The sequence below is a fragment of the Rhinopithecus roxellana genome, chromosome 11 (genome assembly GCF_007565055.1).
Source record: "Rhinopithecus roxellana isolate Shanxi Qingling chromosome 11, ASM756505v1, whole genome shotgun sequence".
In the NCBI taxonomy this organism is placed as follows: domain Eukaryota; kingdom Metazoa; phylum Chordata; class Mammalia; order Primates; family Cercopithecidae; genus Rhinopithecus; species Rhinopithecus roxellana.
The window spans coordinates 111892086-111914866 of NC_044559.1; the positions used below are offsets into that span (position 1 = coordinate 111892086).

The following is a 22781-nucleotide window of genomic DNA, read 5'->3' on the forward strand; positions in this document are numbered from 1 at the left end:
CACTGATTGCAATACTCAGTGGTAGAATATTCTCCAGTGAAGAAAGATATTCAATTTCTGGAAATTCTAGGTTTAAAAAATGACCTGTTTGCATAATGAAAGTAGTATCTTTATTTTTTTTTTTTTTGAGACAAGGTCTCACTCCGATGCCCAGGCTGGAGTGCAGTGGTGCGATCTCGGCTCACTGCAACCTCCGCCTCCTGGGTTCAAGCGATTCTCCTGCCTCAGCTCCGGAGTAGCTGGGATTACAGGCACCCACCATCTTGCCCAGCTACTTTTTATATTTTAATAGAAATGGGATTTCACCATGTTGGACAGGCTGATCTTGAACTACTGACCTCAACTGATCCAGCCGCCTTGGTGTCCCAAAGTGCTAGGATAACAGGCATGAGCCACCATGCCTGGCCTTGAAAGTAGTATCTTTTAAGAGGCAGCCTTGTATAACGGAACTGTCATTGAACTAGAAGGAGTCCAGGTATGTGAGTTCTTGTCCTGATTCTGCTGCTGAGTGGATGGGTGTTTTGGAGCAATCCATTTAATCTCTCTGGGCCTCAGTTTTCTTTTTAATTACATTAATGGATGGGACAGATGACTGAGGGTCTTTCAGGCCTGAGAGCCAGTGAACCCTGTTCATTCACATGGAGCTTACATGGAATAGTTTCACTCAGCCTACAGTAGGTACATGGAAAGTAAGATTTTTGCTTTTATGTTTTGAAACAGGTGACAGCCAAAGCCAAGCAACTGAAGGATTCAGTGACCTGCTCCCCAGGTGAGTTCATACTTCTTCTAGCTCATTAATCTAAACTGATTTCTTCTAAATTAATCCCTTTTTATAATAACTTCTTTAAATACAAGGGTCTAGAAGTTTTGCCTAATGAACTCTAAATCTGGTTGCATCTCCAAAAGGGGTTGAAATACGGGCACCAGCAAGCCAGTCCATCCCTGCATATTCTGGTGCCGAGAAGATGTATTTAATTAATAAGGTTAAAGAAGTATACAGATCGTCTTCTCTAGTTCAATTTGTGGGGAGGGAAAACACAGGAGAAAGCCCGTCTGCACACCACGCAAATGCTATGTGCACACTGTTTCCCTGTACTGTCCACCCCTGTCACTGCTGCACTTGCAGAGCTACCCTTTGGGATAGATGACAAACAGCTTTCCCAAGCATTTATGTGTGTTTTTTTTTTTTTTAAGACGGAGTCTTGCTCTATTGCCCAGGCTAGAGTGCAGTGGCACAATCTCGGCTCACTGCAACCTCTGCCTCCCCCGGATTCAAGCGATTCTCCTGCCTCAGCCTCTGGAGTAGCTGGGATTACGGGTGCCCACCACTGCACCTGACAGATTTTTGTATTTTTAGCAGAGACGGGGTTTCACCATCTTGGCCAGGCTGGTCTTGAACTCCTGACCTCTTGATCCTCCCACCTCGGCCTTCCAAATTGCTAGGATTACAGGTGTGAGCCACCACGCTCAGCCGCATTTATGTTTCTTAAAATCAGTTTCCTCCAAGATTAACTGGAATTTTGTTAGAGTCTCCATATTCTTTGCTTAGAACCGGAAAGTAAGAACATGCCTCAGAAACTTTCCAACCTAACTCGAATACAGGTGCCAGGGAGAGGAATGCAGATGAACAAGCCAACGATTAGCAAACCCAGAGATCTCAAAAAGCCATCCCAGCCGGGCATGGGGGCACAGCTCTCGTTTCAACTACTCTAGAGGCCGAGGCAGGAGGATCACTTGAGCCCAGGAGTTCAAAACCAGCCTGGGCAACATAGTGAGACCCCCATTTCTGAAAAATAAACATAAAAATAAAATAATTTTTAAAAAATAATTCAACTTGGAGTTCTCCAGGCTTTAGCAAAGAGGACATTTCTGGATTTCTTTTTCTGCCAATGAAGTTATTTCTGTGGCCATGGAGGCAGAGACGGGGCAATGGAATGTTACATGACAGAAGTCTACTTCAAGACATTCTCCAAAATCATACCATTGAAAAGGCAGCGCATCTCGGAGTAAGGAACTGACATAGATCTTCCTGGAGCTTTGGTGGAGGGGGTCAGAAGTATGAAGAAAACAGGAAATGTGGAGTTAAATATTTAAGTGCATCTCTGAGGCAACCAACACTTGTGGCTGAGAAAAGGCACCAGAAGCAGCTTTGAGCAGAGAGCAGATCCAGCATTAGGTCAGAGAGGAAAAGAAGCAAATCCGATGTGATATTTGGCCACATCCAAGCATCCTGTGACTCTCTAAAAGCACCATAAGGTCTTTGTCACAAATATATTCATTAAATTCTGTGTTTTGTTTTTTAATAGCCTTTAAGAAGCCAAAGGATTTTGAAATAAAAGTCTTTCTTCTGATTATGTTCACAAATTAACAAAGAATCCGTAAGCAGTGTGATCCATTTAAGCCACAAAGCTGTGCTTCTGAAGTATTATTAGATATTCTAAAATTGTTTCCTAAAATTTGGGTTACCTCTCAGAGTTTGAAATGGATGGTTTAGAAAACACAGCTGGCTTAATAGGCTAGCACAGGGGAAAATGACCTTCTACAGATAAGAACACACCCAGATGGAGGTATTCAGCTATTTCTTAAGAGAGTTGCTTTAGTGAGTATGGAAAGAAATGTTTGCTAATAGAAACTCAAAAAAATACAGATAAACAAAAGGAAGAAAATAATCACATGTAACCTACCAATTGTTGTTATTTTGAGAGAGATATTTCTTCAGACTTTTCTTTTCTTTTTTTTTTTTTTTGAGACGGATTCTCGCTCTGTTGCCCAGACTGGAATGCAATGGTGCAATCTCGGCTCACTGCAACCTCCGCCTCCCAGGTTCAAGCAATTCTTCTGCCTCAGCCTCCTGAGTAGCTGGGATTATAGACATGCGCCACTATGACTGGCTAATATTTTGTATTCTTAGTAGAGATGGGGTTTCTCCATGTTGGTCAGGCTGGTCTCAAACTCCCAACCTTAGGTGATCCTCCCACCTCAGCCTCCCAAAGTGCTGGGATTACAGGCGTGAGCCACTGCACCCAGCCTGTTTCTTGAGACTTTTCTGATGCACGTATGTGCATATAACATTTTTACAAGAATGGGACTATACTACAATACTGTTTTGTATTTTTTCACTCCATATACTCATATGTCTGTATCATCACCTTAATGGCTCCATAGTGGTCCATAGTATAGATATCTGCCCCATGGTTTATTTAACAGGTTTCTATTGTTGGACATTTTGATTGTTTCCATTTTTTTTTATTGTTATGAAGTTGTGGTCTCCAAAGTGAGGTAGACAAGATGATTCTTTGGAATATAAGAAGACTGTATTTGAATTTCTATTGATCTTTATTTTTATCTTAAGGCAGTGAGAGAGGAATTAAGCTTTCTCATCTTTGATATTCAGACTTAATGCCAGCACCCTCACTGTGCCCATTAGCAGAGCTTCTGTGTTACATAGGGCACCAGCGTTTCCCAAGGGAAAAATGGGATTTCCACAGCGCTCATGGGTTGGTGATGGCCTCATCACTCGGCAGCATCCACATTCTTTCGCTCTCAAGATATTGCAGCAAGATACCCAGTTGAGTGGATGTATAGATAACCCCAGAGTTGCAGTGACATCTTTTTATAAGGTGTGGAGGGCAACCACGGGAATATTTCCTATCATATGGAGGCTTCCTAGTATTTTGACAAAGTACTTTTAAAAGTTTTTGAATGTAAAGATCCTCAATTTTATACTTTTCTTTTACCAAATAAATAAATAAATAAATTATTGGTGTAGGGTCTCAAAAAAAAAACAACCTGCACACGCTTAAAACATTAAAACAGTACAAAAAGGGGTACAATGAAAAGTGTCTGAGTCTGCATTCCTGGCCCTCCACAGAGGGAATAATGAGTCGGAGTGGGGGGTGCACACGTCTAGAAGTGTAACTAGTTGCGCACACCCTGTCTGTATTTGCCTCCCTATTTCTGTGTTAATGGCAGCATACTCACTGAAGACTAATATATTTAATCCTTTTATTATATTAAAATATTTTTACAAAATAAAGATGGGGTTTTGAATGTGAAAGTGTTTTGAAAACTATGCTGTAGAAAGGATGTTTGAAAGTAGATCCTTGGCTGGGCGCGGTGGCTCACGCCTGTAATCCTGACACTTTGGGAGGCCAAGACGGGCAGATCACCTGAGGTCAGGAGTTCGAGACCAGCCTGGCCAACATAGTGAAACCCGGTCTCTACTAAAAATACAAAAATTAGCTGGGTGTTGTGGCGCATGCCTGTAGTCCCAGCTACTCTGGAAGCTGAGGCAGGAGAATCACTTGAACCCGGGAGGCAGAGGTTACAGTGAGCCGAGATCACGCCACTGAACTCCAGCCTGGGCAACAGAGCAAGACTGGCTCAAAAAAAAAAAAAAAAAAAGTCGATACTTGAAAGTTTTTTCTTTGTTATGTGTTATTCTATGAGCAAAACAATGTGACCTATAAAAACTTATTTTTACGGATTTAAAAATGTTGAAAATGGAATTTTAACCTGTAAATCTTTCAAACAAAGTGAACTCATTTGTTAAAAATACAGCCAGGCGTGATGAGGTAGGCCTGTAGTCCCAGTTGCTCAGGAGGCTGAGGTGGGAGAATCACTTGAGCCCAGAAGTTGGAGGCTGCAGTGAGCTACGATCACACCACTGCACTCCAGCCTGGGTGACAGAGCAAGACCCCTATCTCAGATAAATAACACTTTCTGTTTAGTTTGCAAGACCAAATGATTGACTTGGGGGAGATTTTTATGAAAATGTTTTCATAATTTGTATTGTACAGTGAATACCAGAGCATAGTAAACATGGCCAACAGGACACTCCATGTGGATAGATGTATCCTTTTGGGTCATCTTTTCCAACTAGGATGGCCATTCAAAGTTAGGTGCCAAAATAAAGCGAATTTGGAGCCAGGCCTTTAATTGAGTATTTTACCCAGTATTAAGCAATTTTTCAGTCTCATTGTTTTCAATATTAATATTTTCATGAGAATGTTTCACTTAATGATGTTTTTAGATTGTTTTTTATCTTTGATTTTCTTATCCATATGTGTTTTATAATATATTAGTAGAGTGGTGGATATAAAAGAATAAGTAGGCCGGGCGCGGTGGCTCAAGCCTGTAATCCCAGCACTTTGGGAGGCCGAGACGGGCGGATCACAAGGTCAGGAGATCGAGACCATCCTGGCGAACACAGTGAAACCCCGTCTCTACTAAAAATACAAAAAACTAGCCGGGCGAGGTGGCGGGTGCCTGTAGTCCCAGCTACTTGGGAGGCTGAGGCAGGAGAATGGCGTAAACCCGGGAGGCGGAGCTTGCAGTGAGCTGAGATCCGGCCACTGCACTCCAGCCTGGGCGACAGAGCGAGACTCCGCCTCAAAAAAAAAAAAGAATAAGTAAATATAAGTAAATATGTATATATTAGAATTGCATTTTCAGCTGGGCGCAGTGGCTCAGCACTTTGGGAGGCCAAGGCGGGCAGATCCCGAGGTCAAGAGGTTGAGACCATCCTGGCCAACATGGTGAAACCCCGTCTGTACTATAAATACAAAAATTAGCTGGGCATGGTGGCGCGTGCTCGTAGTCCCTGCTACTTGAGAGGCTGACACCCGTAGTCCCAGCTACTCTAGAGGATGAGGCAGGAGCATCACTTGAACCCAGGAGGCAGAGGTTGCAGGGAACCAAAATTGCACCACTTCACTCCAGCCTGGTGAAAGAGCGAGACTCCATCTCAAAAATTAAAAATAAAAAAAATAATAATTGCATTTTCAAAGAGGTTTTATTGATGGAGTACATAATAAAAAATATGGAGGAGATAATGATTATGAAATGCAACTCGTTTGTAGTAACAAAAGACTAGGACCTGGAACTTCAGTGAGCTGATACAGAATGACCTCCAGGGAGTTTGTTGCCATTAACATAAGAAAGGAGAAGGCAAAGGCAGCTCCATAGGGTGTGCAAGACTCATTCTATATCTAGACGTTCACACACTCACACCCCAACTCATTTTTGCCTCTTAGAAAGCAGACCAGGAACCCAGACTAAGCCACTTTTCATTGTATTCCTTTTTGTAGTTTTTACTTTTTTTTTTTTAATTATATGCAGGATTTTTTTTTTTTTTTTTTTTTTTTTTAAAGATGGAGTCTCACTCTGTCACCCAGGCTGGAGTGCAATAGCACCATCTCGGCTCCCTGTAACCTCGCCTCCCTGGTTCAAACGATTCTCCTGCCTCAGCCTCCTGAGTAGCTGGGATTACAGGCACCCACCATCATGCCTGGCTAATTTTTGTATTTTTGTAGAGACAGGGTTTCACCATGTTGGCCAGGCTGGTCTCGAACTCCTGACCTCAGGTGATCCCCCCTGCCTTGGACTCCCAAAGTGTTGGGATTACAGGCGTGAGCCACCGTGTATGGCCGGGATTTTGTTTTTTATTAAATAAAAGCTAGTATAAAAAAGAGGAAACATTACCGTAAAAAAGGAAATAAAATATTGCCTCCTTTTTTGTTGTTGTTTTGAAACAGAGCGAGACTCTGTTGCCCAGACTGGAATGCAGTGGCACAGTCTCGGCTCACTGCAGCCTCTGCCTGCTGGATTCAAGCGATTTTCATGCCTCAGCCACCAAGTAGTTGGGATGACAGGCATGCGCCACTATGCCCAGCTAATTTTTTGTAATTTTAGTACAGACAGGGTTTTGCCATGTTTGCCCAAGCTGGTCTGGAACTCCTGGCCTGAAGTGATGCACCTCACCTTGGCCTCCCAAAGTCCTGGAATTACAGGCTCGAGCCACACTGCACTGGGCCTAAAATATTGCCTCTTTGTAGCTAAATTTGTACATACATCTGTAATTATTTCCACAGGAGAACCTCCTCTAAGTAAAATTATAGAGTCACAAGTAAATACAATTTTAAGGTTCACCTCCATTTGACAAAGTGTTCTTTAAAAAGGCTAGACCTGTGCTGTCTAATATGGTAGCCACTTGCCACTTGTAGCTATTTGTATTAAATTTTAAATTAATTAAAATTAAATAAAGTTAAAAACTTAATTCCTCAGTGCTACACCAGGTGGTTTATATAATCGTATCACAGCATGTTTCATTGGAGAGCTCTGGGCTGGGCCAGTTTCTGCTCCCACTCCCGGTGTCCGAATGTACTATTTCCCTGCATTTTGCCAACACTAGGTATTGTCATACTTTCTAATCTTTGCCAATTTAATAATTGAAAAGTGGCGATTCACTGTTTCCGTTCTCTAATACTCGTCAGCTACTGTAGTTCTTCCTTTGTGAGCTGTGTTCTTTGTCCTTTTATCTTACTGAGTTGTAACTCCTACTGTATTGAGGATATCAGTGCTCTGTATTCTATTCTGTCCTATTAAAAGGTTTAAAACTTTTGTTATTAATTATTACTACTTTTAGAGACAAGATCTCACTCTGTTGCCCAGGCTGAAGCACAGAGGTGTGATCGTAGCTGACTGCAGCCTCAAACTCCTGGGCTCAAGCAGTCCTCCCTCCTTAGCCTGCCAAGTAGCTAGGAATACAGGTGTATACCACCACACCCAGCTAATAAACGTTTTGATAAAATGTCTCCTTTCCATGTTTAAAAATTCTTATTATAGCTACTATTTATAAGTGTATAATTTACTCATACACTTGACTTCCAGAAGCAGCACAGTTTAAGGTTTGACCAGTTGATTTTTGTCTTTCCAGTGGAGCCAGTGAATCCTTTCTTATACTGAGTAGCAGGTTATTCCTTCTCAAAGACATGTTTGTATTCTTGTTCACAATCTGATTCTTTATATACCCATTATTCCTCAGAGTAGAGAAAGGGACAAAGGCTTGGAATCAGACAGAAGTGGGTTCAGATCCCACTCTAGTGCTGAGTCTTCTTTTTCTCATCTGTAACATTAGGGTAATGATCCCTATCTTTCTAGAATAGTGTGGAAATGAAATTAGACCATGCATGCAAAATGCCTAGTGCGCTGCCTGATGTGTGCCCAGCAGCCGCTGTTCTCACCATCTCCGTAATTCACCTTGCCCTTCACCTCTGTGTGGCGCACCCCTCTTTCCTAGGAATGGTTAGACTCTCCGAACTCAAATCAACAGTTCAGAATTCCAAGCCCATCAAAAGTGCCACCACCTTGCCTGATGACATGATCACCCAGCGAGAGGACGCAGAGGGGGCGGCGGTGGAGGAGGAGCAGGGGGGAGACTCTGGTGAGCAGGAGACGGGGGGTACCGAGGCCCGGCCTCGGAGGCGGAAGCCAGCCAGGCTGCTGGAGACTACTGCGAAGCTGGAGCCAGAGGAGAAGTCCAGAGCCAGGCGGCAGAAGGACTTTGACGTAGCAGAACCAAATGAGTCCAGTGACGAGGAGACCCAGAAAAAAGAGAGAGCTCGGGCTGCAGAGGAGCCGTGGACTCAGAATCAACAGAAACTTCTGGAACTGGCGTTGCAGCAGTACCCAAAGGGATCCTCTGACCGCTGGGACAAAATAGCCAGATGTGTCCCGTCCAAGAGCAAGGTGAGTGACAGGGAAAGAGGCCTCTGCACAGGTATTGGAATCCCACCAGAGGAGCCGCAGCTTGTGTGCCTGCGGCTTCTTCCCTCATTCCTGTCTACTGACACCTGTCCCGTGATCTCTTCTTTCCCAGCTGTCTTCCAGTATATTTCTCCCTAGAGTATATGAATCTGTGCACTGAGGTGGTTCATGTGTGTAGATGAGCTCAAGATTCTAAGTTTCATCATCACACAGGGTAGCTGGTTATAGAAACTTCACCCACAGCACCCGCCTGCCTTTTGGAGAACTCGCCCACTCAGGCCTAGGGTTTAAGGGCACATGGGAGGCTCAGCTGGTGCTGTCTCACCGTGAAATGCGGCAGCTGAGGAGGGTCAGGATGGGAAGCTCCTCTGAACCAGGCTGAGGGTTCATAAATCACAAGGCCCGTTGGCTATGTAGCAAATCTTTGACCAAAGGGATAGCTGGTATAGACAGTATTACCGTGATCATCTTTGGTTCTGCCATGTGAATAACTTTGGACTCAGCAGGTGCACCTCATGGCTGTTCAGAGGCCCTGAGGCCATCACCATGTGTGGTCAGTGCCAGGCGACAGCTAGGGTTTGGCTTTACCTTCCACGGCCATGGCCGTTTGTAGTTAGCCTTTCTCCCTGCTTGTAGCTCTTAGTGCCTGCTCACATACATCTGAGATGGTTCTCAGATAAAAACTCAGGTGGGAGGAGAGGGCAGGAGTGCCCTGTGGAGAGCCTACCCACCTGGCTTGGGCGGCCTCTTTTCTGTGATCTGGCCGTGAGGCGCTGCACAGAGTTCCAGGGTGTGATCCTACCACAGTGTCTCTTGAGGCTTCTTTCCCGGGAGCTAGATTGTTAGTCGAGGAATCAGGAACAGTCAGAATCAAAAGCGGCGATCTATTCTGCCATCTGTGCCTCCCTCAGTCGCCTCTGGGCACACTGATGCTCATTTACATTCTTATTTTTGTAATTGAAATTCTGTATTGGAAAATCTAGCTCATGGCCATGCATGTCCCTGAGTGTACAGGTCTAGTTTTCTCCACCTACTTTAAAAGGATGAAAGTTGAGAGTTCCTGGGGTGAAAAATAAACCCTTAGCAGTTGATCTATTTGGGAAGTGCAGCTTCTCCCAGCTTCTCCAACTGGTTTGCCAGAAGTAACTATTCTCCCTGAATTTCTCTAGCATCTGTCAGGACACAGGCGTCTCCATGTGTGATGAGTCCACACTGGCTTATAAACGAAGGGGCTGGAGCTTGGATTCCTAAGGATAGAACACCCAGAAACTCATACCTGGGGGGTCTGGAAACCTTCCAGTTTTCAATCAGCAATGAGCAGGGCTTCGTCAGCCTGCAGGTGTTCCCCTCAAGCCTTGACTTGAGAGCCAGTCAGGGCTGAGCTGCCTGCTGTCCTGGAGCCTGGGCCTGGCTGCCACAGCTCAGCTCAGAGCTCTGAGCACACTGTCCTTCCGGGGTTAAGTGCTGGGTCTGGCCACATCTGGTTTCGGCACTATGTGGTTAGGGACAGAGTAGATACTAAGGAAAGACTGATATCTTTAAAGACCTTAGGCAGATAATCTTTGGGGATGCAGAAAAAACCCTGAGAAGAGACTCTCATAACACCACTAAGCTAAAATCCTAGGAGAGTAAACATCCTTTCCCTGTCCCAGGCAGCTGATAAAGTCACTTTGCACTGGGGACCCTAAGCAAAAGCTACAGAACCTCAGGGTCGGTATTTTTGGAACAGAAACAGAATATATTCTGGAAAGTTCCTGTAATCAACGTGAAAATAATGAGGCCTCTCCCCACCATCAACCCACCTCTGCTTTGGTCCTGAGCCCCAGCCCAGGGCGTGACAGCTGTGGCCAGCTGAGGTCTGAAGTGGGTGGCCCTGCAGCCTGTAGGGTGGTATGGAGGTAGGGCCGGGAGGAGCAGGAGTGTGTATTTCAGCACAAGTTTTCCCAGCGTCCCGGGGGCTGGCTCCCCACAGGAAAGGTCTCAGCAGCGCCTAAGGAAAGCCAGACCCACGGAAGAAGACTATTGTGGCTACCTGGCCCGAGGGTTTTTTATTTCTTTAAAGTAGCGTGTTGTGATGAAAGAGTGAAATGTTAACATGAAAATGAGAGTCAGCAGGCTGAAGGTACCAGTGATGATGCTAGTGCACCTCACAAATGGCTGCCCCAGCCCGTCACTCCGCACCAAGCACCTTCCCTTTGGGCTGGGCTTGCAGGAGCCCTTCTCGCACTGCCCAGACAGGTCTGCCTTGTGAGCGGCTGGACTCCATGACATCCTGGGAACTCTGGGCAGAGGGACTGGACGGGAGGCTCTTCATGAGCAGAAGGCAGCAGACTGGCCCCACGGGGACCACACTGACTTGTGCAAGTGACTGTTTTCACCTCTCTTTTTTTTCTTCCTACAGGAAGACTGTATCGCTAGGTACAAGTTGCTGGTTGAACTGGTCCAAAAGAAAAAACAAGCTAAAAGCTGAATATTCTGGGAGATGATGTTCACCTTCATTTTCCAAAATGAATATCTTAAAAATCTTTTGCAGAAATTTGCATTTTTGTACCTCAATATTTCTACGTCATGTGCCTTAGTAAAAAAAAATAATAAATAAATAAAAGATGAGTGTTGTGCTATACTGTTTAAACAAATACTGTGCTGGGGAAAAAGGATGTGGGTATTTTGCAGATTATTTTATTTCTCATCACTTCAAAGTTTACTTTCTTAGGGAATAAATAGTGCTTTCTAATGATCAGGCAAAAATACATGGTTTTGAAGGAACATGTGAACAAACTAATGTGTAAGAATTCAAACAGTGTTTCTCTAAAACACGACCAAAGAACACAGCAGTTCATGTCTCTAGTGGGGGTTGAGTAGCAAGATCGGTTCTTGGGGAGAAAGAAAACCAGGTTGGTATCTAGCTGGTTGGCTAAGAACAATGTGAGATTATCTTAATTAGTTAAATATATCTAGGGAAAAAACTGTCCAGGTGAAGAAAGACATAAGGTAATACATTCGAAGTTTGAGCTGCTTGACAGAAATGTGTTCCCACCTGATAGAATTTCCAGACAACAGGCAGGACCATTTTCAGGAAATGATGAAATTGGGACCATTTTTTCGTACCTAAGTTAAAAATCACTATTTTGACTATTTTATACTATTACTTTCTGTCGAAGTCTTTCTTGCTGTATTTGAACTGTCACTGTCAGCTGAGCGCTCCTTTTAAATCTTCTATCATTTGCTCAGGGCGTGGAAATAGTGTGATGAATGCAGCTTGTCTAAACGTGAAAATCGTGAAGATAACCAGAACACAGTAAAGGGACGTGATTTGATAGAATATCTTAGAGATGTCATTTTCTCTAAGGAGTAAAGTGAGGGTACAGTTTCCTGGAGGATAGTTTGGGTGACAGAGGTCCCCACTCTGCAGTGCAAGCTTCTTTCCATACAGAGGACATGGAACCAGGTAAGTCCCCAGCCCTTTCCATGATAGGAGGTGACAGAGGCTGCCTTAGGTCTTGGGCCTACACCTGCTTCCAAGCAGATGTTGTAGGGAACTTACACCTCAGACCCAACTCCCTCATCCCAAAAAGAGCAGCGGAAAAGCGAAAACAGCACATTGCAGGTTGAGTATCCCTCTTCCAAAATTTTTTAGACAAGATTCGGATTTTGCATTTTTTTTTTTTTTTGGAATATTTACATATACATAATAAGTTGGCTCAGGGATGGGACCTGAATCTAAACACCACCTTCTTTGTTGTTTGTTTGTTTTTGGAGACAGAGTCTTGCTCTGTCGCCCAGGCTGGAGTGCAGTGGTGCAATCTCGGTACACCGCAACCTCCGCCTCCCAGGTTCAAGTGATTCTTCTTCCTCGGCCTTCTGAGTACCTGGAATTACAGGTGTGCGCCACCACACCTGGCTAATTTTTGTATTTTTAGTAGAGACGGGGTTTTGTCATGTTACCCAGGCTTGTCTTGAACTCCTGATCTCAAGTGATCTCCCACCTCGGCCTCCCAAAGTGTTGGGATTATAGACGTCCATTATGTTTGACATACACTTTATGCACACAACCTGAAGGTAATTTTATGCAATATTTTTAATAATTTTATGCAAGAAACAAAGTTTATTTGCTGAACCACCAGAAAGCAGAGGCATCAGGTGTGGAATTTTCCACTGGTGGCGTCACATCAGCACTCCAAAAATTTGGATCTTGAGAGCATTTCAGATCTTGGATTTGGGGTTAGGGATGCTCAGTCTGTACCAGCCACAGTCTCCGTAGTCTGGTTTGCACAGAACTGCCTGAGTCAGGGAGCAGCAGCTTCCATCAGCCTCAGCCAGCAGGGATAGGGAAGTGGTACCTGTCTGGCCAGGTGGGGACGGGGGACAGGCACAATCATCTGGCCCCAGCAGTACTCACTGTTCTCTTCCTGTAACAAGTCAAAGCCAGGCTAGTCACGAGAATCTTTGAGTCTTCCCCAGAACTCTGTCCTCCAGCTGGGGGCCATGAGGTGACTGCTGTGCAGTCGCAGTGGCTCCATGTGAGTGACACATCTGAGAAGGAAGCCGGTTCCTGGAGAGGAACAGGGAGAGGGGAGGATCGTCCTGGCCATATGCCAGCCCCAGGGGCCCCTTTGCTCTCTGAGCCCAGCCTCAAGCCTGTTATGCAACCCAGTACACTCTGAGTATTCTGCCATTAAATCACCCTTTACACTTACAGCAGCCTGAATTGGGTTCCTCTCACACATACCCCAAAGCCCAATTATGAGTTTCCTGGGCTTTCTGCGGGAGAGGCCCATGGGGGTCCAGAGGTGCTTTAGGAAATTGAGTTGCTGGAACCCCTCAACTCGCCCTGTCCTCATCTTCTCCAGCTACCTTGAGAGAGTGAGGTGCTAGTGTGGTTTTCTGCTGCCTGTCTCTGCCTGCCAGGAAAGGCGCGCTGCCCATGGTCTCCCCTCGGGGGAGTCTGGGGGCCAAGGAGTCAACTGAAGTAGGATGAGGTGGGGGGGTTTTGCGGGGGAGGCCAGGGCCAGAGGCTGGGCAGAAGGACTCGTGGGCTCCCAGCTCTCAGAGCACAGCCCTGTACACAGATGACAGCTGCCACCCCGGGTCACAGCAGGAGAGCGAGGATCCTCTAGAGGGAATGCACTGAATGCGTGTGGGGACGTGGCACATGAACCAGCCACGCGACAGCCCCACCGTGCCCCTTCTCCCCTCCCACTTCCAGACCCATGTCCTCCTGAGCCACCCTACCCTGCCCACTGAGGAGGCCTCCCCATGCCACACCCAGCCCCCACAGGTGGCCTGCGCTTGCTTTTTTGTTCTTGCTGTCTTGTTCATGAGAACCAACCCAACCACCCTCCCCCTTTCCTCTTAAGTTTACACCTTTTTTTTTTTTTTTTTTTTTTTTCAAGAGACAGCCTCGCTTGGTTGCCCAGGCTGGAGAGCAGTGGCGCAATCATGTCTCACTGCAGCCTCAAACTAACAGGCTCAAGCAATCCTCCTGCCTCAGCCTCCCAAGTAGCTGGGACCACAGCCATGTACCACCACCACCTTCCTAATTTTTTCTGTTTTTATGTAGAGATGGGTCTGGCTCTGTGGTCCAGGCTGGTTTTCCCTTTTTGAGGGAAGAAAAGAAGTTGTCTGTGGGACATGAATGTTGTGTATGCTATTTTTTCCTTGTTAAATGAAACCTGAGAAAACGTGAACCTGGAATGTCCCAGGTGGGAGGGCAAACCGCAGTCCAGCCCAGGCCCAGGGTCCTGGGCTCCTTGCTGGCCACCAAGTCCTCCGTGGGCCTGGAGCCTCTCCAGGAGGATCGCCTCTGGGGCCTGCAGTGCGACCTTGTGAACATCCTCAGCAGGGCATAACTTAGTCTCCTGAAGGTGAAGCTGGTATCGAGAACAGCCCAGGGCTGCCCTGAGAGCAGCCACCGAGCAGCCCTGAGGTGCAGTGGGCCCCAGCGCTGCCTCCAGGCCTCCACTTCTGGGGACCCCACGGCTCCAGCTCCTCAGCAGCCCCCCATCTCTCGCCCCCATGGCCATGTCCATTTGCTTATGTTGCGGGGGGTGAGACCTGGCTGGAGGTGGAGAAGGCTGGCTCTCCCACTGTCCATGGAGCTGGGTGACATCAGGTGTGGTGTTTCACTACTATGCCTTCAGTTCCTCCTCTGGGAAAATAGAGAATAATGGCAGCTGCCGCTTAGGTTGTTAGGATGATAAAGTGAGATAATCCGTGTGAAGTCTTTCTAACGCAGTGCCTGGCTTGGCAGAAACAATGTTATTTCTGACAGCCTGGCTTCCTGTCACCATCGTCTTCTGCGTGGCGATGGCCACAGCAGGGCTGATGGGGCGGGGCCAAGCTCCTTCCATCTCCTGCCGGTGGGGGCGGGAATCCCAGCCCGGGGCCTAGGGGCCTAGGGGCCTGGGTCACTCCGTGCACTCCCGGGGACCCTGCAACAGGACTGCAAAATCATTCCACCTTGGATGTGTACTTTTCTGGGGAGAGGGTCCACATCTTTCACTGGGTGCCCCAAGGGCCTCTCACCCAAAAAGGCTCACAGCCTGTTCGGTGACGTTTCTCCTGACACGGCCCCAGGAGGGCCCGTGTGCTGTGCAGGAGAACCTTAGACTGGGCCTCACGCAGAAAGGGCTCAAAGTCCCGGGTCTACTGCTGATGAGCCAGGGCCTGGGCAAGTGATATTAGCCCCTCTGGGGCTCATTTCCTGTCCACAGAATGCAGGTGCTAATACCTGAGGGGCAGCAAGCCGCTCTCGGAAAGCCGTTCACGCTCAGGGCCCCTCTCGGCTCTGCCCCATCTTGTGCTCCTCCCCTTGCCGCTATTCCCTAGGGCTGACCTCAGCCTGGTCTCCTCTTCCTCAGGTGTAGTTTAAGGAAAGGGCAGAGTTTGGATCAGAAGACCCACGTCTGAGTCGTAGGTGAAGACCATGGGGAAGGAGCAGGGACCAAGGCCACGGAGAGGGCTGTGGTTCTGAGGGCTGCGGGGGGCCACGGCAGGGGATGGGGGAGGAGTGGAGGGAGGGAGGCCATCTGCAGCCCCCACCCCGCTCAGACCCACAGAGCGCAGAGCAGCAGGGTACTCCCAGGCATGACACCAGGCGCGGGGGCTCTGCCCTCATCTTCCTGGACACCCGAGTCTCTTCCCCTTTAGTGGTTTAAATTTTCTCTCCCCACTGGGGCAGGAATCTCAGCGTTACCATTTCCTCAAACCGTTTATTGCGCCACTTTCAAAGCATACTCACCTGTCGTCTTATTTATCCCTAATGGGGATTCTGCCCCCGCCCCCCACAGGGGGTCGGGAATGTTTGGGATGTGCAGCCAAGCCACGTTCTTCCCCAGGTGTGCAAGAGCTCCCCGTGCACGGCCTTAGAATGCCTTATTAGGAAAAGTTGGGGTGGGAAGGAGGTTTTTTTTCATCAGTGGACCAGCTTACTTAGATTTTCACCAAATTATCCGATTCATCTGCAGAATTTGCTTTGGGAGCTGCCTGGGAGTTTGTCTTCAATTGGTCCGCACGTGCTTGGCAAACACCCTGAGTTGCAGACTGTGGGTTTAGTCTTCCACTGGAGTGTTCTCAAATTCCCTTCGCAGTTTTAGAATAAGACCTTAATAAGCTTTCCACTGTCAATGTCTTCAGACACTTTAAAAAATGCCTCCTGCTGCAGGGCTGCTTCTTGATATATGCCAGTCACACTCCCCCAAACTCCTCTCCAAGTAGAGAACTAAAGCTCTATCAAGTATTTCATCCCAGCTTCATTTTCTAGGGTATTTGTTGTTGTTCATTTTGGCAGGTAGGCTTGTTCCTACAGTTTAAATGGCACGGTTTAAATCATGTTCTGTGCATACAGGGAGGCCATGTCTTCCCTGGGGCCCAGGACACCCAGCCTAGGCGCTACAGGATGTGGCCTTCCTGTCTTATGGGGCATTGCTAACAAGTGGCCAATCCCAAATGCCTGCAGATTTTCAGAGGGGCACCGAACTCCCCAGTGAAGAAGGACAGCTCAGAGATTTCCACTGTCTTGCTTTGGTTGAGAAAGCCCCAGGGTAGAGGTGAGTCCTGGTCCTGCCCCAGCCCTCGTGAAGACCCACCTGCCTCAGAGAATGGCTGAGCCCCGGAGACACCTGAGTCGGGGCCCAGCCTGGCAGGATCTCCTACAACTACGTGCACCGGCACCTGCGCTGCAGGTCTGTCGCCCCTAGCCACGGACCAGCACCTGGGCTCAGGCCTTTAAGACCAGGAGTTGGCTCTGCAGGCTGAGGAGAGGTGAGACTTTGGTGTGGGGGCCTGCGTGACTGCAACTGGACAAGGTTAGTCATTTGGTGAAAACATGTTGGTATTTTCTAAAACAAATCCGACTTCCAAATATTGGGCTGAAACATGGTGTTTCTCTCGGGTCTGGGGACTCTCTTTGTAACCTCACTCCCGAGTCTGAGACGTGGAACAGGAGCCAGGCCAGGGTTGCTTACAGTGGGGGCCTCTTCCCCTCACAGCCTTGTCAGGAACGGTCCCAAACCGAGAGTATCCATGGGTCATCTGTGGGTCATACAGTATACCGTTTACAAAATGAAATCGACAGATTTGGGGGGCAACAGTAGAGTCGCTGTATGATTTACTGTGGCCTAAGTCATAAAGGAAAATGAGCCATGTTGGTCATGTTTGCTTTTGTTATTACTCAAAAACAAATATCTTGTAAAATGTAAGATAAAATGTCTCATTGCTTATACTGTCATTTTGGTTCCAATCTTGGTTTCACAAAGTTAGATATCACTGCAGTTAAACAGTAGATGTCTTGACATATTTGACCTCAGCTGTTTTCCAGAACTTCAGAGGCTTGGCTTAAAAAATCACTATTGGAAATTTGCTGTTTGGATACAATTATGTCAGTCCTGTTCTGTTAAAAACTGGAATTTAAAAATTGGATGTGGGCCCGGTGCAGTGGCTCACACCTATGATCAGCGCTTTGGGAGGCCAAGGCAGGATTGGTTGAGAGCAGCCTGGGCAACATGAGACCCTGTCTCTACAAAAAAAAAAAAAAAAAAAAAAGCCAAATGCGGTGGCACATGCTTGTAGCCCCAGCTACTTAGGAGACTGGGGTGGGAGGATCACTGGAGCCCAGGAGTTTGAGGTTGCACAGAGCTATGATCGCACCACTGCCATCTAGCCTGGGTGACAGAGTGAGACCCTGTTTCGCGGGGCGGGGAAATAATGGGTCCTGGGTAGAGAATCCCTGCATGAAGGTGCTGATGTCCAGGTGATTCTACTGGCCAGCCAGGAAGAACCACTGCATGAGGCCAAGAGCTTGCAAAGCAAATGGGACCCTGTTTTGTTCAACAATTCCAATGTATGCGGTGCAACTTAGCTGCAGAGAGCACCTGACCTTGCCTGCTCTGGAAGAGCCCCGGGGAACCAGCAAGGTGGCGGCGCTACCAAGATGGAATCCCCTAATTCATCCATCTGCTTGTTACGGGGGCCAAGTGAGAAACCCCCAGATGCAACCATCAGAGTTTGAAGGAAAACAAACCTGATCAGCACAAAGTGAAATGTCATGCTTTAATTTTAAACTTTGGAAGGTGCTAGCAAAATGAAGATGCTGTTGAGTTTGCTGCAAACCATGAGGTAACTTCTTTTTCACTGGTTGCAGTGGACTGAATGTCTGTCTCCCCTCACCAAGGTCATGTGTCAAAATCCAAACCTTGAAGGAGATGGGATCAGGAGGTGGGGCCTTTGGAAGTGATTAGGTCAAGAGGGTTGAGCCCCCATGAATGTGAGGCCAGAGAGCAGAGTTGCCCCCTTCCATGTGAGTTGGCCTTCTGCCTCTGGAACAGAGCCTCACTGACTTGGAGAAATACATTTGTTGTATGTAAGTCACCCAGACTACAGCATTTATTAAATTATTTCATCGAGACAGGGTCCTGGTCTTATCCAGGCTGGAGTGCAGTGGAGTGATCAGAGCTGCAGCCTCAAACTCCTGACCTCAAGTGAGCCTCCTGCCTTGGCCTTCCAAAGTCCTGGGATTACAGACTTGAGCCTCCACACCCAGCCAGATGATGGCACTTTGTTAAAGCAAGCTGAACTGACACTGGCTTGATACAACCTCAGTGTACAATCAAGTATTTAAGGGCACGCGTTGGGAGCCTTAGACACTGTCTCCTACCTACTAGCCCCTCTTCCCACCGCCAAAGCTGCTCCTGTTCATGTCACCAAATACCTGAGTACCACGTCCAAAAGGTGATTTCAGGCTTGACCTTACCCCTTTAATCCTGAAGGTGGTGTGTGACATCTTCCAGCTTTTTGCAGCTTCACATTCTGTAGTGAAATGGATATAAATCAAACCAAGAGTTCCCCTGGCTTCTCAGATTCCTCTCCAGATGTTTGATCTTTTGCTTTGGTAGTCTTGGTGTCCCCAAAGTCTGCAGTCTTCTTCCTTGTCCTCGCCCTTCTCCATCCCATTGACTTCAACTGCCCCCCTCTGTTAGGAGTCTGGTGAGGGTCAACTTTATGGTTCTCAGCGCCCTTTGCTCTAAACCCTGGCAGAATCCTCCACTCTATCCAGGGAGCTACGGTGCTTCCTTGATGTCCAAAAGAGCCAGAGCAGAGGTATGGCAAATGGACTGCGTGGTCTCCTCTCCAGTAAGCTGGAGGGTACGAGTCCCTCCCAGGGATTTGAGAAAGCAGCTTTTCTGGAGCTAGGGCCTTAGAAAAGGTGAATTCCTTTGCCCTGAAAGCCTCCAGGGGGTTGAAACATCCCCAGCTTTTTTTGGGGGTGGGGGTGGGGAGGGGATTCCAACTTGTCTATCTTCTCCAATCCTCTCACATCATCTCACCTGAATTCTCCAAACTAGTTCAATTCACAGGTCCACTGAGGGGTCTCCGGTTTCTTCCCTAGTTCCTTTCCAGTCTGCAGCCAGGCTAAGGCTCTCACACCCCCACACCCCTTGGAAAGACTACAAATGAATGCAGAGCTAGGGACAGCTCAAACTCCAGCCATAGCCATGTCCAGGCCTTTATGATTCTAGTTACCAGTGGTGCCTGAGAAAGGCATAGGGTTGTCGGGGACATGGCATGTTCGAGAACAGCATGGCTGGGTTTTGCTGGGGTGAACAGCAAGGGGTGGAATTGTGCTGGGAGCCAGCACTGGCTGGATGAGCCGAGCCCACACCCTGAGAGGCCTCAGTCTTGAAGAGATGTCCCAGCCTCCACCAGTCCTTAGTGAACTTGGAGTCGGGAGGGGCTCTAAGAGCATCATGGGGCGCTGCCACTTTACCTGCCTCAGATCATTCTTGTTCTTAATTGCACCAATTCACATTTTGGCAGCTATGTGACTCTCTACCCTCCTAAGCCTCAACTTCCTAATTTGCGAAATGGGGGAAACAAAACAGCCCTCACAGGGTTGTGTGAAGTGGAGGTGTGCAGTAAGGCAGGTGAAGGGCTTGACATGACGCCTGGGTCAGCACCCTTGGGAACACCCTCTGCCAACTGCCCACACTCGAAGGACGTGTCTCTCCCATCTGAAAGTAGACAAGGGTGGTGGCCACACTGATGGGTCACCTGGAGGGTGGGGCGCTGGAGTTCTCGCCAACCAAAGGCCTAGCTCTGGTTGTACCTGAAGTAAAACAGATGTACCAAGAGTTGTGAACAAAACCTGAAAATTCAACCTCATGGAATTTGGGAGCTTCCAACAAAAAGCAGGCCAGAGAAGAGGCAGTGAGCTCATCTAGAATATTTGGACCCAGATCTAGAAATAACGCACTTGTCTCCTAGTATCCACCTTCTCCCCCTTCTCCCATCTGCCTTTCCCCTGAATTTACCCACTCTGCACCTTGCTGCTAGCCAATCCCTTACCTTTTTGTATTCGAGACGAAGTTTTGCTGTTGTTGCCTAGGCTGGAGAGCTAATGGCACAATCTCAGCTCACCACAGCCTCCACTTCCCGGGTTCAAGTGATTCTCCTGCCTCAGCCTCCCAAGTAGCTGGGAGTACAGGCACGTGCCACCATGCCTGATTTTGTATTTTTAGTCGAGACGGGGTGTTTTGATATTGGCCTCGAACTCCCAACCTCAGGTGATCCACCCACCTCGGCCTCCCAAAGTGCTGTGATAACAGGTGTGAGTAATCATGCCTGAGCAGTTGCTAGCTGCCCCCCCCCCTTAAGAGATGAGGTCTCTGTCACCCTGGCTGGAGTGTGGTGGTATGATCACTGCCACCGTGACTTCCTGGACTTACATGATCCTTCCACCTAGGCCTCCTGAAGAGCTCGGACTACAGGTGTATATCCCATGCCTGGCTAACTTTGTTTTGTAGAGAGGGCGCCTCACTGCCCTATCCACACGCTGCTTGCTGGCTTAATGTGCATTTACAATCTTCTGTGGCCACAGAACTACAGAAACCACGCTCCAGCACAGCACCAATCATCTTTCTTGCAAACCCACAGCCCTCTTCCAGCCTCATTTCCTGTGCCCACTTGATCCCTTGTGACTAGTGCTGGTCCTTCCCAACCCTGCCCTTTATGCTGCCGCTACTCCAGTCCCCTGAGACCCTCTTCCCCTAAAAGACAAGGGAACAACATTTACAGAGCTCCTGCTGTGACAACCATGCCAGTGGGAAACTGCCCATCTGGCCCAGAAAATGGTTAATAAACACAAAATTTAATTTCTAAGATCTTTCCTGTCACTTTTTATTTAAGTGACAAAAGCAGGCCATAACTTTGAACACTCAATCATGTAGGAAAAGAAAATATTAAAATTACAGATGTATCATATTTTATAAAAAGTGAAAGGCCAGGCACAGTAGGTCACACCTGTAATCCCACCACTTTGGGAGGCCAAGGCGGGTGGATCACCTGAGGTCAGGAGTTCAAGACCAGCCTGGCCAACATGGTGAAACCCCATCTCTACTAAAAATACAAAAATTACCCAGGCGTGGTGGGTGCCTGTAATCCCAGTCACTTGGGAGGCTGAGGCAGGCGAATTGCTTAAACCCGGAAAGTGGAGGTCACGGTGAGCTGAGATTGTGCCATTGCACTCTAGCCGGTATGACAGTGAGACTGTCTCAAAAAAAAAAAAAAAAAAAAAAAAAAGTGACAGGACTTTTTTTTTTTTCTGGTCTCAAATTTTAAAAAAAGTGGTCATGCTAATTTTTATTACTTAAATAGGTTAATGTTAACACCTAAAAGTGTCACCAGTGCCCTGAGGTGGATGTGGATCACACACTTGGAAAATGGGCACTTTGTCTACTCCACATGTGACTGTGGACCTCCAGACCTTGATGCAGCCAGGGATCTGAGGCTGAGATATGTCAGACAGCTAGAAGGGACATGTGTGCCCCTGTTCGTTTACCTCAATGGGGGGAGTCTGTCCCTTAAGAAAGACTTGCCAAACTTGAACTGTGACCTAAGTCACAAACGAAACTTCCATTTTTACATAAATTTTTACTGAATTGCAAAAATTAGTAAGTGGTGCGAAAAGGACATTTCGTTTGTTGCAAATAACAAATTGGGGAATGGAAAAACAATTGACATGAATTTTAACAAATTATTTAAAAAATGACTTCCAGGCCGGGCGCGGTGGCTCAAGCCTGTAATCCCAGCACTTTGGGAGGCCGAGACGGGCGGATCACGAGGTCAGGAGATCGAGACCATCCTGGCTAATACGGTGAAACCCTGTCTCTACTTAAAAAAAAATACAAAAAACTAGCCGGGCGACGAGGCGGGCGCCTGTAGTCCCAGCTACTCGGGCGGCTGAGGCAGGAGAATGGCGTAAACCCGGGAGGCGGAGCTTGCAGTGAGCTGAGATTCGGCCACTGCACTCCAGCCTGGGTGGCAGAGCAAGACTCCGTCTCAAAAAAAAAAAAAAAAAAAAAAAAAAAAAAAAAAAAAAAAAAAAAAAAAAAAAAAAGACTTCCAAATTATACAAGTTCACCCCATTTCATTCTGAAAAGCCTAGTTTATCTGAAAAGATGGTATCATTGATGTTTTATTTTCAACAAGTAAAACTAAGATGAACATTATTTGTCTGAGATTTCTACTTGGAAGGACATGACCCAGACAGCCAGGCACGCTGGCTCTTAACTGTAGTGCCAGCTACTCAGGAGGCTGAGGCAGGAGGATTGCTTGAGCCCAGGAGTTTGAGGCTGCAGTGAGCTATGATCTCGCCACTGCACTCCAGCCCGGCGACAGAGTGAGACCATCTCTTTTAAAACCTAGGTACATAATCCACTTATGAAAGCAAAATTACATTT

The 22781-nt window shown here is 47.3% G+C and overlaps 1 protein-coding gene across 1 annotated transcript in view; it reads left to right on the forward strand.

Annotated features, from left to right (window-relative positions):
• The window catches only part of DNAJC1 (DnaJ heat shock protein family (Hsp40) member C1), a 240652-nt gene extending 229495 nt beyond the window's left edge, over positions 1-11157 (forward strand). Inside the window, exons 10-12 of the mRNA XM_010367572.2 lie at positions 721-769; positions 8081-8529; positions 10949-11157. Coding sequence (XP_010365874.2) covers positions 721-769; positions 8081-8529; positions 10949-11017 — 567 coding nt within the window. The 3' untranslated portion in view covers positions 11018-11157. The remainder of the gene's footprint in view (positions 1-720; positions 770-8080; positions 8530-10948) is intronic.
• The last annotated feature ends 11624 nt before the right edge of the window (positions 11158-22781 follow it).